The 14,898-nt window shown below is 47.5% G+C and overlaps 1 protein-coding gene across 3 annotated transcripts in view; it reads left to right on the forward strand.

Moving 5' to 3' along the window:
* Window positions 1-14,898, forward strand: part of tpm4a (tropomyosin 4a) — a gene marked incomplete at both ends in the record, with an annotated part of 31,897 nt that overhangs the window by 10,435 nt on the left and 6,564 nt on the right. For all 3 annotated transcript variants that reach the window (XM_084459045.1, XM_084459046.1, XM_084459047.1), the window contains 2 exons: window positions 14,108-14,241; window positions 14,382-14,499. In XM_084459045.1, the coding sequence (XP_084315171.1) occupies window positions 14,108-14,241; window positions 14,382-14,499 (252 nt within the window). The remainder of the gene's footprint in view (window positions 1-14,107; window positions 14,242-14,381; window positions 14,500-14,898) is intronic.

A 14,898-nucleotide genomic window follows, 5' to 3' on the forward strand; every position in this document is an offset into this window, starting at 1 on the left:
GAGAGACAGACAGACAGAGAGAGTGTGTGTGTGTGTGTGTGTGTGAGAGAGAGAGAGAGAGAGATGAAAATGGTCGGGGTGGGGAGAGAGGGAGCTGAGGGCTGGGGAAGAAGAAAGAGAGAAAACGAGAGAGCGCTGTGGGCTAGGGTAGGAGAGAGAGAGAGAGCTGGGGAAGGAGAGAGAGAGAGAGAGAGAGCTGGGGAAGGAGAGAGAGAGAGAGCTGGGGAAGGAGAGAGAGAGAGCTGGGGAAGGAGAGAGAGAGAGAGCTGGGGAAAGAGAGAGAGAGAGCTGGGGAAGGAGAGAGAGAGAGAGAGAGCTGGGGAAGGAGAGAGAGAGAGAGCTGGGGAAGGAGAGAGAGAGAGCTGGGGAAGGAGAGAGAGAGAGAGCTGGGGAAAGAGAGAGAGAGAGCTGGGGAAGGAGAGAGAGAGAGAGAGAGCTGGGGAAGGAGAGAGAGAGAGAGAGAGAGCTGGGGAAGGAGAGAGAGAGAGAGAGAGCTGGGGAAGGAGAGAGAGAGAGAGAGAGCTGGGGAAAGAGAGAGAGAGAGCTGGGGAAGGAGAGAGAGAGAGCTGGGGAAGGAGAGAGAGAGAGAGCTGGGGAAAGAGAGAGAGAGAGCTGGGGAAGGAGAGAGAGAGAGAGCTGGGGAAAGAGAGAGAGAGAGCTGGGGAAGGAGAGAGAGAGAGAGAGAGCTGGGGAAAGAGAGAGAGAGAGCTGGGGAAGGAGAGAGAGAGAGAGAGCTGGGGAAAGAGAGAGAGAGAGAGAGAGCTGGGGAAGGAGAGAGAGAGAGAGAGCTGGGGAAGGAGAGAGAGAGAGAGAGAGAGCTGGGGAAAGAGAGAGAGAGAGCTGGGGAAGGAGAGAGAGAGAGAGAGCTGTGGAAGGAGAGAGAGAGCTGGGAAAGGAGAGAGAGAGAGAGAGAGCTGTCAGGTCTTGTCTGGAGAGACAGGGGAGGTGATGTAATGAATGGATCCAGCTGAAGGAGGGGTTTCCTCTTCAACTCAGAGAGCTAATCCATCAAAACAGGTAGTTAAAGCTGGTGTGAAATAGGAAATGTTGATGGATGCCTTTTGTTTATAACTAGAGTTATGGATAGTGTGTGTGTGTGTGTGTGTGTGTGTGTGTGTGTGTGTGTGTGTGTGTGACTGGTCATGGTCAGGCCCTGTGGGCAGCAGGCTCATGAGGAAAACGTTACCCAGGCAGGAGTTATAACCCAACATCATGTCAGTCTTCTCGGGCTCCAGGAAATAAACAAGCTCACCGGTCTCTTCAGCAGAGCCCAGTCTGTGTCCAAGGATGAGGAGAGTTGGCGGGGGGGGGGGCGTGGTCTCCCATACGAGCACCTGAGGGGTGTGGTTTAGGCTCGTACAGCCCATGTGTGAGTAACTGTGACCAACCCGAATCATTTCCCTAACATAACCTGTCAGTCTTGTGAAGGCAAGCTGCTGCGACTAGCTACAGGCTAGCTTGATGACGTTATTCTCCTCAAGTGGTTTCATCGTTTAACTTTCTCAGAACACCTTCGTCTATGTCACTTTATTAGTGACTGAGGTAGTCAGAGACACCAGGAGCCAGTTCCAGAAAGTGGGGTTAGGGGAAAAAGCTGTTGTTCATGCTCAGCTGGTGTTCAGTAACCGAATGAGTCGTGAATTCTCACATACCCTTGTGGAGTGAGTCAGAGGTAGTGGAGGCGAATAGCTGGTAAACTCAATCTTCAAAGGAGCGCCGATGTCCCAATTGGCGCAACTGTCAGAGTGTCCGCCTCAGAAACAGAAGAGCTCGTAAGAACTTGGGTTTTAATCGTTCCCTGGGAAAGCCCTTAAAGTCGCAATGAAATGAAAAAAGCATTCTGTCCCATTTTGGTTCACATAATTGGTCATAGTGTTCACCTATTCAACGATGTATGCCAAAAAAATTACAAAATTCTACTTTTGTTGTAATCTTATATCAAAGTATATAATTTCTTACTTCCTGGAAAACGGTAGGTCACGTGCAATGACGACAACAGGTACCTTAGATTTTAGGCCAATAATCTCACGACATCCACCCGTCAATCAACGCTATCCTTCTATCGAATCTGTCTAAAGTTCTTAAAACCCGTCCACTTGTCAATGTTCCAATCAAATTCCTCTAAACATATGTCCCACCCTCATAGCTTGTTTGCGTCGGAAATACGTCAAACTACGGAAGTTAGATGATCTCAAACGTCTGTTTCAGTGCGACTTTAACATGTGTCCAACTGAAAGAACACAACGCAGACTACTACCGTTACACTAACAGGACTGCTCTTATGGCCTGAAGGGAGTCGGGGGCTGGAGGTTGGGGGCCGACTGCTAGATAATGATCTGTAGTTGAAGCATGTCCATGCGTAGGAGGAGATTACCCAGGAGGCCCAGCAGCACTTCACATAACATCTAGACGCAACTATAGACCACGAGACTACATTTTGTGGTTGTTTGGTGTTTATTTTTGGTGCTGGTTTTGTTGTGTGTTTGTGGCTCTTATGTGCCTATGCCTATGTGCTATTCTGTGTGTTTATACTGTGTGTGTCTATGAAGGGTAGGCCTATACATTTCTTTAAAATGTGTCAAATAATTATGTAAGGGATTTTAGATATTGACACACAATATGATTCATACATGCCCTTCCTCCAATCACAATCTTCCCCCAATCATTATCTCAGCCAATAGAGGGATGATTAAGGACCAGGGACCAGGGGCTAGGAATAACTATATCTACCATTACTACCTTTACTATCCTCTACAGCAAGCATTCCCAAACTGTGAGGCGGGCCTCCCCTGGGGGGCCCCAAAGAAATTCAGGGGAGGCGCGGAGGGATGGTTAGAAAAAAAAAGAAGGAAATGTTTTTTTTTAGAATTTTCTATGGTTTGTATGAATGAAACGTGATTTTAACGTTTTTTTATTTTTTTTAATGGACAAATTTGGGGGGTTGGGGGGGCGCGGGTGTGTCACTGTTTTCAGAGGGGAGGCCCACATTGATGGAGTTTGGGAACCCATGCTCTACAGCAACTACTATCCACTGCTATCTACTAAGGACAGGGACTTCTCTGGGGACAGGGAAGGAGGAGGAGGCCATTCCACACTCCTCCCCTCGGGGACCGACATCGTAGGACCGACCCCTCCTACCCAGCGCCTCCCTCCTGACTCCGCCCAGCAGGATGTAGAGGCCAGCTCTTAGTCCAGGACTTCCTGTTTCCCTCTCCCCCAGCCCAGATCAACAGGAAGATTAGCAGCAGACACACACACACACACACACACACACACACACACATCAGGTAACATGGGGTTTCCACCAGTATGGTTATCGTAACGATAATTGCGTAGTTGAGTTTTTATGGTAATGAGATGTTTCCCCTGGACGGTTCCTAAGCAGCCTGTGTACTGTACCCTTCAGAGCAGCCAGCTTCAGAGAGCTGTACTGTACTAGCCTGCGTGTTTGGAACCGCTACTGTACCTCTACAGTGTTCGCATCCTAATCCCCGCACAAGCAGTTGTGTAATCATGTAACAATATTCATCTGCAAATGTAATGTAACCAGGAGATTTACTGTGAAATGACCTTTCCATATGAAGCCAAGATCATTCCTCACTGCTGTTGCCTGTCTCAATCAGTCTGAAGACATGTTTCCATCCACACGTTTTATGCGAATTAAGTTATATCGAATTATAAATGCCTTATGGAAACAGTAAAATTCGATTAAAAGTCATGAAAATCGACAAAATGTTTGTACTGTCGATCTCATCGGATTTTCTCTTGTTCGATAAGTCTTTTGTGAGAAATGCTTTATCCGATTTAAAGCTCTAGATGGAAACGCACGTTCACCGGCTTTATTCGCATTCATATTTTAAGCGATCCTCACACAATTCGATTGAAAGTGGATGGAAACATGGCTTCAGTCACCCGGTAACAGGCTGGCCCTGGTCTGGGAGGCCCTCTGTAGAGGGCTGTGTGTGAGGCCTGCTCTGAGTGGTGAAAATGGCCAATGGTTTCCTGCTACTAGCAGCCCGAAGATGATGATGATGATGGTGATGATGATGCGGCTGCCGTCTGTGGAAACACATACTTCCTGGTTCCATGGTCTGGGCTCTCTCTCTCTCTCTCCCTGGGAATACATCAACATTCCATATATACTGTAACTCCGTACTGTGGCTGAAACGCTCTGGCAGTGGGCGGAGCTTCATGGGACACTCCCACATCACCCCAGTATTAGAGGAGGGAGGGGTCCTACAGTCTCAGAATAAAATGCGCTATCTAAACGTGCTTTGTCGCTGAAGAGGAACTCAGATGGAACCGTTTTCTTAGTGTCAATTTTAAATAGAAATTTGCCTCCGTAAAGAACCCTGTAGAAGGGGCTGTTTAGAACCAAAAATGTTCTGTATGAACTCAGAAGGGAACCTCTTTATAGACGGTCCCCCACTGCGATAAGCACGAGAACTTGCTCTCTTCCCAATTCTCAACACCGGTTCCTCCTTAGCACAAACACAGTGGAATGGTGGCTGACCAGTTGAGTCCAGTGGCATGGATCGGGATCGTGAGTTGGAGTCCCAGCTAGGACAGCTGTTTTTTTTAACTGCGACCAGCTAATTGGTCGGTTGATTGGTCGGTTGGATGGTCGGTCCACAAAGCTTTTCCTGAAAAACTCAGTCTTTAACCAAAAATGCTCTACATTTGTATGCTGCACCTAGAGGCCATGAGTAACTATGCCAGAAAGAATTCCCATGATTCGTCCATAGGTGGTGCTATAGTGACCGATTAAAAATGCACATTTCAAAAAGCTGGCATTCCCTCGACGTTTGACGAAAAACTTATGAAACTTTGTAAACATGTCTTTCCTCGTGGGGAACAAATTTGCCTCAAGAACCCATAAGGTCTGATATCGATGGATTTTTCTGCATGTAGAAAATTTGGCAAAACCAATAAAAAGTAACTCCTCATAAACCGTAAGTCCGATTGGTCTGAATTTTCACATGTACGTGTATGGTGCATGTCTACCTATAAGATGTTAACAGCTAAGAGATCTAATCTAAGATGGCAGAGAAATTGGCTTTTTTTTTTTTTTTTTTATAAACACATTTGGATACAATTTTTAAATGCTTATAACTTTTTACAACAGTAATCTAAGAACCTGAAACTGACTGGACATGGGTAGTCTACTACTACGTTGTACCATGTCAAAGCATTTGCAGATATCTCAAAACATGACTAATGCTAATGCTAATATAGTGCTGCGACTAGCCCCTATAGCCTGCTCTGTTGGTTGGTCTGGGTGTGTCTAGCGTGCACATGAGAACACACGAGGACGAGCGAGTATTGTGTTGACGTTTCACCAGCATTGTAGTGTTGCTTCACACGTACAGTATTGGACTGTCAATTGCAGTGTGAAGCCTATTCTATATCGACAAGCCAATCGGAGGCATTGTTTTGCGCAGTGACCTTACAATCGCTCATTGTCAATTCAAGAGTTCTTAAACCCAATGAAACACGAGGCTTGTGCTATATAATTATAGATGACCAAGACATTATGGTGTTCTGTCTAGAAACAATTCTTTGTCTTTTCTCAATTCTTTGTCTATAGTCTATAGTCTGAGTCAAAATAATTGTCAAGATGGTTTTGATTAAATTTCGCTCAGGAGTGGAGACATTACTTTTTCTGAGACATTTTCTGAAGTCTGTATTTGTTAACAGTTTGTGTTTACTACAAGTCAGTTTGACAGTCATGTTCACGAGGTGAAATGTTCTGGAACAGTCTTCTACTCCCTCAGGTTTACTGGCAGTGTTGACTTGACCTGGGCGTATTTAGCTTTCTGGTCTCTCTCTGGTCTCTCTGTTGGCTGTCAGGCCCTGGGGTCCAAACCCACAGGAACCTCACTACAGCGGTCGCTAGCCTTTTAGGTGTGGCTGACAACCAAGACCTTTGAACTCAGAAGATGGGAGTTTCTTAACCTCTTGGGGGGAGCAGCGATGCTTGAGATTGGTCCCAGGTGTTCTGCTCAACTCTGACTGGGGGGGGCAAACCTGTGAGAGAAGCAGCCGGCTCCGGAGGGGCTACCTCAGCCGTTCGCTCAAGTCGTAGCGAAGAGAATGTTACGCAACGCATGATGAATGTCTGAAAGCTCATCCTGTGTTGAGTTGTTCCATGCCTCTACTGTATGCTTGCTCCAGGTCATACTGCATTTGCATTAAGCGGCCATAATGGAACATCTACAGTGTGCAGAGGCTCAGCAGCTGCGTATTTAACAGCCTTGCGTTTACATAATATCTCCCTCTCACCCAACAGCCTATAGGAGACTGGCCTGGCTGATGTAAATGCTCTGCCATGTCGCACCAGATGTGATCCGTCACATCAGGTTACTCTCACACACGCGCACACGCACGTGCACGCTCACACACGCACACACACACACACACACACACAACGATGTCTAGAATAACTTCCACAGTAACAACACAGCCTTATGCTTCTCATTAGCCCACTGCCCTGGAATCAACTAGTAATCACATTCCTGTCATCCTCCTCTCTCTTTCTCTCTCTCTGTCTCTTTTCGTTTTCTCACCGTCTGCAATTTTTATCCAGAGTTCCTTCCTGCCTTTCGCAGCAGCAACTGTGTTGCTTTTTCGCCTGGATTATATTTAAAAGTTCATATTTGTTTAATATTATATGTCTCATCTTGTGTAAAATATGCAGACTTGCCCTGCGGTTGGTCACACTGTATGACCCTTGTGAATGTAGTCATAGCTGGGTGGAAGATCCTGGATTGACTAACCATCATTGCGACACCGTTTGTGCGTGATAGAACTTGCTAGTACAGGCGTGTGCAGTCTCATGCCGTTTTATGGGATTGGCGGGGCGTTCACCTATGCTAATTAGGGACTATTGGCACGCGCTTTGAATTTACAATCAGAACACAGGTGTGAACAAATTATGTGGTGTGAGAAGAAGTAGAACAACAAAACTTAGAAGATGTGGGTGAATGAGGCCCTTTGTCGTTACTTGTCTTTATAACCTATGGAGCAGGGCGGGATGTCATAATGATACTGTGTTCCTCCATAACGAGAGCTGGTAGTGAGAGGCTAGAGGGACACAGAGAGAGAGAGAGAGAGAGAGAGAGAGAGTGGACAGGAGGACAGACACAGACAGGCAGATAGACAGAAAGACAGCGGGAGAGAGGAGAGAAGACAGAGAGGGACAAAGGCAGCCATTCAGCGATGCGGTTTCTGATGTTTTGGGAACATCGTGAGTATTGTACCGAATGTGGCTAACTGAGGATGCTCCACGCAGGGCTGTGGTGCCAGCGGGGTGCTAGGAGGTAGCCAGCGGGGTGCTAGGAGGTAGCCAGCAGGGTGCTAGGAGGGAGCAAGAGGGGTGCTAGGAGGGAGCCAGCAGGGTGCTAGGAGGGAGCAAGAGGGGTGCTAGGAGGGAGCCAGCGGGGTGCTAGGAGGTAGTCAGCGGGGTGCTAGGAGGGAGCCAGCGGGGTATCAGGAGGTAGCCAGCGGGGTGCTAGGAGGTAGCCAGCGGGATGCTAGGAGGTAGGCAGCGGGGTGCTAGGAGGTAGCCAGCGGGGTGCTGGGAGGTAGCCAGTTATTGGACTAGCCTCGCCGGGCCTTAAAGGAATTGTCTTTTCTGTCTATAAAAGTTGTCTTTTCTACAGTATGTCCATATTTTTTATGGCCATAAAAGACGTAGTAAGAACTTTAACTCTGACCAAGTTCTGGACATCTGTTCAACATTTGGCAAAGTCGTCTTTTCACTCTCCATGAAAGACATCTTTTTTATGGCCAAAAAATACATAGTAAAAAGTTTCACTGGGCTTCGGCTATCAGTTTAAAACTCAACAAACTGCAGCCTAACTATGCCCATTCCTGTTTGACATAATTCATTAACTTCTACATTAAATTTGTATTCATTCATCCATCAGCCTAATCTGACAAAGAGAAGAGATATTGCCTTGATGCAACAGCGCTCTTGAACGCTCCCTTGTTTGGTCCAAAGGGATAAGAAAGCTGACTTCAAGAGTCAATTACTACTGGGAGTTGCAATACATACAGTACGGTGCTACTGACATGAACGTTACCTTGTTACCCTCTTGAAATTTCAGACCTCTATTGAAAGTAGTTTAACCTTTTCATGAGTTGAATTTTCCTGTTCCGACGTGTTGCATAGTTGATATTCATACCGTTTCAAAGGGATTTGTCATTTGGGGGATTTGATTTTGACAGTAGCAGGGGCCCGAAGGCCATGGTGGCGGCACCCCTGACCAGAGAGAAGGGTGCTGACCGCCGCCGTGGCCGTCGTGACCGTCTGGCCCTGCTTCTAGTGCAAGTTGTTTTGCGTTACCATGGGCACGCCCATGGTCAGTTTAAAAAGAATAGCCAACACACTTTTCAACAACAGGGTATCACTGAAGTTTTGTTTGTTTTGGTTTACACTGACAACTGCAGACCACAGACTGTCAGCTTTTACGGCCGGGTCCTGATTGGATGAGAGCGGTTCTCTGGGTGAGAACTAACAGAGCTGCTCCTTGTTCTTCTCACTTCCTCTTCCTGATTCCCACCAGTCACAGATGGTTTCATTTAACTTTTTTTTGTAAGTGTGTGTGTGTGTGGGGGGGGGGGAGTATGTGCGCGCAAGCACTTGCATGTCTGTGTGAGTGTGACTGTGTGTGGTCGTGTGTGTGTGCGTGCGCGTGTACATGTGTGTGTGTGTGTGTGTGTGTGTGTGTGTGTGATTGCACTCTCTAACATCTCCCTGGCACTCCACCACAAACATTCTCTGGAGTATGTTTTACCATATAAGGCGTGCTGCTAGAGACTGCCGCATGAGTGGAAGGAAGGGGCATGGCCAGGACCGAGGGAGGGAGAGTCCGAGAGAGAGAGAGAGAGAAAGGGAGGGAGGGAAAGGGAACGCTGACCCTGAATTAAATGAGGGAGGAGGGGGCAAGAGGATGTAGTATGGTTTGGTTTCCTGTTCATTTCCTAACCCATTCAAGCAGTCATCTCTCTGAGGGGTGGAACTGTAACCGTGCATTGTGTTCAACAGTGTGACCCAAGCCTCGCCCAGGGTGGGATTCGAACCCACGTTCCACAAGCTCTCCCACGTGTGAGGCGAACATGCTGACAGTTGCGCCAATAGGGACGTCCCTCTTGGAGGGACTATCAGCGCTCCATTGAGGAGTGAGTTTCACCAGTTACTCCAAGTTTCACTCGGTTATATAACCAAACACTCAGCTCACGATACAATATATGATATTGGGTTCATGATTAGAGATTAACCGATATGCATTTTTTAGGGATGATACCGATAATTGCCAAGTTGAAGTGGCTGATAGACGATATTTAAGGGCGATATTCAACATCACTAATTCACTTTATTTTTATCTTTTTTTTTTTTTTTTTACAAAATGACAAGGAGTGGAAGCTGATTTAAAAAGCTATGCAAATAAAATAGTTTCAATTATGTTTTTATCTTGGTCGTCACCTGGGCACACCATGTTCCAGCTCGCACATATATACAATTAAATTATTAATTATTATTAATAAATGCAGACACTTCACCAGAACAGTGTACAGCTCCACATGAGTCCTGAGGTGATTAGATAACCCCTTCATGTAGCTACGGTACAGATAGATGTGTTTCCCATCGAGACCTTGGAGATGTCGGCTGTACCTACAGGTCCACCATCTTGAGCCTGACAGGAAGCATGACTCAAATGAAGTACTACGTCTGGAAGCATGAAGGAGAAGAAGGGCCAGAATGTTCTTAAACACACACACGCACACACACGCACACACACACACGCACACGTCTGTCCTGGGAAGCCCCACATGACTGTGTCAGTTGGGATGCCGGACTGTGGTTCATTGACACCAACAACACGTCGCTCCTTGTCTCAGCATCCACTTCCTGTACGCTCCCATGTTTCTGTATTTCTGCTATTATGACAACAGCCGTTTAACTGGTCAGGAAACTAGCGTGCAGCTAACTGCAAGTGTGTGTGTGGAGCTGTTGTAGAGCCTCTTGCTTGCCTAACTGGCCTGCACTCATGAATAGAATGTGTGTTTGTTTGTGTGTGTGTCAGTGTGAGAGTGTGTTTGTGTACATGTACATGACGGAATGGAATGGCGTCACTAATAGACCTAATTACCTAGTTCCCCTGTGCTCTGTTACACCTCCCAGACCGCCCCTCTACCTCTACCTCTACCTCTCTCCCTCTCTACTGTACCTCTCTGTACCTCTCTCCCTCTCTACTGTACCTCTCTCCCTCTCTACTATACCTCTCTCTACCTCTCTCCCTCTCTACTATACCTCTCTGTACCTCTCTCCCTCTCTACTATACCTCTCTGTACCTCTCTCCCTCTCTACTATACCTCTCTCTAACTCTCTAACTCTCTACTATACCTCTCTGTACCTCTCTCCCTCTCTACTATACCTCTCTCCCTCTCTACTTTACCTCTCTCGAACTCTCTAACTCTCTACTGTACCTCTCTGTACCTCTCTAACTCTCTACTGTACCTCTCTCTACCTCTCTAACTCTCTACTATACCTCTCTGTACCTCTCTAACTCTCTACTGTACCTCTCTGTACCTCTCTCCCTCTCTACTATACCTCTCTGTACCTCTCTAACTCTCTACTGTACCTCTCTCTACCTCTCTAACTCTCTACTATACCTCTCTGTACCTCTCTAACTCTCTACTGTACATCTCTGTACCTCTCTCCCTCTCTACTATACCTCTCTGTACCTCTCTAACTCTCTACTATACCTCTCTGTACCTCTCTAACTCTCTACTGTACATCTCTGTACCTCTCTCCCTCTCTACTATACCTCTCTGTACCTCTCTAACTCTCTACTATACCTCTCTGTACCTCTCTAACTCTCTACTATACCTCTCTGTACCTCTCTCCCTCTCTACTATACCTCTCTGTACCTCTCTAACTCTCTACTATACCTCTCTGTACCTCTCTCCCTCTCTACTATACCTCTCTGTACCTCTCTCCCTCTCTACTATACCTCTCTGTACCTCTCTCCCTCTCTACTATACCTCTCTGTACCTCTCTAACTCTCTACTGTACCTCTCTGTACCTCTCTCCCTCTCTACTATACCTCTCTGTACCTCTCTAACTCTCTACTATACCTCTCTGTACCTCTCTCCCTCTCTACTATACCTCTCTGTACCTCTCTAACTCTCTACTATACCTCTCTGTACCTCTCTCCCTCTCTACTATACCTCTCTGTACCTCTCTCCCTCTCTACTATACCTCTCTGTACCTCTCTCCCTCTCTACCTCTACCTCTCTCCCTCTCTACTATACCTCTCTGTACCTCTCTCCCTCTCTACCTCTACCTCTCTCCCTCTCTACTATACCTCTCTGTACCTCTCTAACTCTCTACTATACCTCTCTGTACCTCTCTAACTCTCTACTATACCTCTCTGTACCTCTCTAACTCTCTACTGTACCTCTCTGTACCTCTCTCCCTCTCTACTATACCTCTCTGTACCTCTCTAACTCTCTACTATACCTCTCTGTACCTCTCTCCCTCTCTACTATACCTCTCTGTACCTCTCTAACTCTCTACTATACCTCTCTGTACCTCTCTCCCTCTCTACTATACCTCTCTGTACCTCTCTCCCTCTCTACTATACCTCTCTGTACCTCTCTCCCTCTCTACTATACCTCTCTGTACCTCTCTAACTCTCTACTATACCTCTCTGTACCTCTCTAACTCTCTACTATACCTCTCTGTACCTCTCTAACTCTCTACTGTACCTCACTGTACCTCTCTCCCTCTCTACTATACCTCTCTCTACCTCTCTAACTCTCTACTATACCTCTCTGTACCTCTCTAACTCTCTACTGTACCTCACTGTACCTCTCTCCCTCTCTACTATACCTCTCTGTACCTCTCTAACTCTCTACTATACCTCTCTGTACCTCTCTAACTCTCTACTATACCTCTCTGTACCTCTCTAACTCTCTACTGTACCTCTCTAACTCTCTACTATACCTCTCTGTACCTCTCTTTCTCTCTACTGTACCTCTCTGTACCTCTCTCTCTCTCTACTATACCTCTCTGTACCTCTCTCCCTCTCTACTATACCTCTCTCTCCCTCTCTAACTCTCTACTGTACCTCTCTCTACCTCTCTCCCTCTCTACTATACCTCTCTGTACTGTACCTCTCTCCCTCTCTACTATACCTCTCTGTACCTCTCTAACTCTCTACTATACCTCTCTGTACCTCTCTAACTCTCTAGCTCCACCCGTTTACCTCTTCCTCTCTCTACCTAGACCTTTCTAACTCTACCTCTCCAACTCTACTTAAAACACACATCCTTTCTTCATTCTGTCTGTCTCTCAGTGTCTCTCTGTGTCTTCCTCTCTCTTCCCTTGCTGGTGTGTCCAGGTGACAGAGGGTCCAGGAGACAGCAGGCCTGGCCAGCAGGCAGCCCCTCTGCTAGGATGCTAGAATGGGTTAGGGGCTAGGAGGCTGGAGACTGGGGGCTAGGGGGCTAGGGACAAGGCTGTAGGGACTATGGACTGAGGACAAGGGACTAAGGACTAGGGGCTAAGGACTAGGGGGTGGGGGCTAGGGGGTGGGGGCTAGGGACAAGGCTGTAGGGACTAAGGACTGAGGACAAGGGACTAAGGACTAGGGAGGACTAGGGAGTGGGGGCTAGGGGGTTAGGTACAGAGGGCTAAGAGAGTACTGAGATGGAATGTTTTGCCAGATTAACATCACACAGAGACAATGAACGTTCATGTCCAACCAAACACAACAGAACAATAGCTGCTGACTGGGATACTATTGCTACGGAGTCAAATCTCTGTTTAAACAGAACTCCCCTGGGAGGTGGACACACACACACACACACACACACACACACACACACACACACACACTCACACACTGACCGATGTAGAGGAAATGCTTGTTTGTTTTACTGTTTGCTTTTGCTTGCCTGTTTAGAGCATCTCACTTATCCGCCATTTTCTGGGTCAAGACAGCTCTCTTCAGAAGGGCGTTGAAGCGTAAACCTCTTCTCATTCACCATGGTGACGCTATGTGCTTCCTTCATGAAGATGCTCTCATTAGCAGTCTTGGGTCAAATATACAGGTTAAGCACTTGAGGCCAGCTGCCCATGGTGGCTCAGTATTAATACCACTCGCCCTGCAGGTCAAGACAAGCCCTTTTCTGCCACCAGGTGGCGCATGCATCCTCAAGTGGGAGTTTTGTTTGCAAACAATGGAATTTTTCTATTCACGCATACAGGCGCGTCTCAGAAAATTAGGACATTGTGGAAAGTTTATTATTTTCCGTAATTTAATTCAAAAAGCGAAACTTTCATATATTATAGATTCATTACACTTGAAGTGAAATATTTCAAGGCTGATTGCCTCCATGCCACGCTCCACGTTTATGCAGTAATTTGTGCAAAAGGAGCCCCGACCAGGTATTGAGTGTATAAATGAACATACTGAACATACTGTACAATCATAAAGATAAAAACAAAAAAGGCTTGGCATATTTACATTTGTGTAATGTATCTAAAATACCTGAAAGTTTCACTTTTTGAGTTAAATTATGGAAAATAATGAACTTTTCACAATACAAAAATTTTCTGAGATGCACCTGTCTGAGATTACACCAAATCATTTATATATCGGCTACCGGTTCTATCTCCTCCTCATTTTTATATTTTGACAGGCCTGGGAAAGGCACACCTTCGCCACTGCGTTCACTAGTTCCACCATCCACCTCCACCGACTTCCAGATACTTTGCGCAAGCAAAATACCAACATTTGACCGCTGTGCCTAACAGCGCTTGCCTAGAGCGTTTGTTCCAGGGCGTCGTCGTGGTCAAGGCCTGGACGTGTGTTTGAGTTCAACCCTCAGCTTTGGTGCTTTTGGAGCTGGGCTGCGTTTCCCAGACGCATCGTAGCGCTACGTTCATCGCAAACTACGGTGTTCATCCTAGCGCTACGATGCCTCTGGGAAAAACGCAGCCCTCTTCCATTGATTTCTGTGTCTCTCTCAAAAAGCGTCTGTCTTCTAACGAGGCCCCGGAGAGATGGGTGACCTGTGAACTCTGTGTCCCCAGGCGGAGGGCGATGTGGCGGGGCTGAACCGGAGGATCCAGCTGGTGGAGGAGGAGCTGGACCGGGCCCAGGAGAGGCTGGCCACCGCGCTGCAGAAGCTGGAGGAGGCGGAGAAGGCCGCGGACGAGAGCGAGAGGTCAGTGAGGACAGAACCAGCCTTAGTTAGCAGAGAGGATGAGCCGAGTTAAGGACGTGTGTGTGCGTGTGTGTGTGTGTGTGTGTGTGTGTGTGTGGGTGTGTGTGTTACTGACACCCCTGCGTCTCCCGTCCTGTCAGAGGGATGAAGGTGATAGAGAACCGGGCGATGAAGGACGAGGAGAAGATGGAGATCCAGGAGATGCAGCTGAAAGAGGCCAAGCACATCGCTGAGGAGGCCGACCGCAAATACGAGGAGGTGAGGCTGGGGACGAGGCTGAGGATGAGGCTGAGGATGAGGCTGGGGATGAGGCTGGGGGTGAGGATGAGGCTGGGGGTGAGGATGAGGCTGGGGGTGAGGATGAGGACGAGGCTGAGGATGAGGCTGAGGATTAGGCTGGGGATGAGGCTGGGGACGAGGCTGAGGATGAGGCTGGGTCTGAGGATGAGGCTGGGGGTGAGGATGAGGCTGGGGGTGAGGATGAGGCTGGGGGTGAGGCTGGGGGTGAGGATGAGGCTGAGGATGAGGCTGGGGCTGAGGATGAGGCAGGGGCTGAGGATGAGGCTGGGGGTGAGGATGAGGCTTGGTCTGTTCTATCAGGTTTTATATGACAAATTGTTCATTTCCTATATTAAGTTAAGAGATCCAAAATAAACC

Source organism: Borostomias antarcticus, assembly GCF_949987555.1.
Source record: "Borostomias antarcticus genome assembly, chromosome: 26".
In the NCBI taxonomy this organism is placed as follows: domain Eukaryota; kingdom Metazoa; phylum Chordata; class Actinopteri; order Stomiiformes; family Stomiidae; genus Borostomias; species Borostomias antarcticus.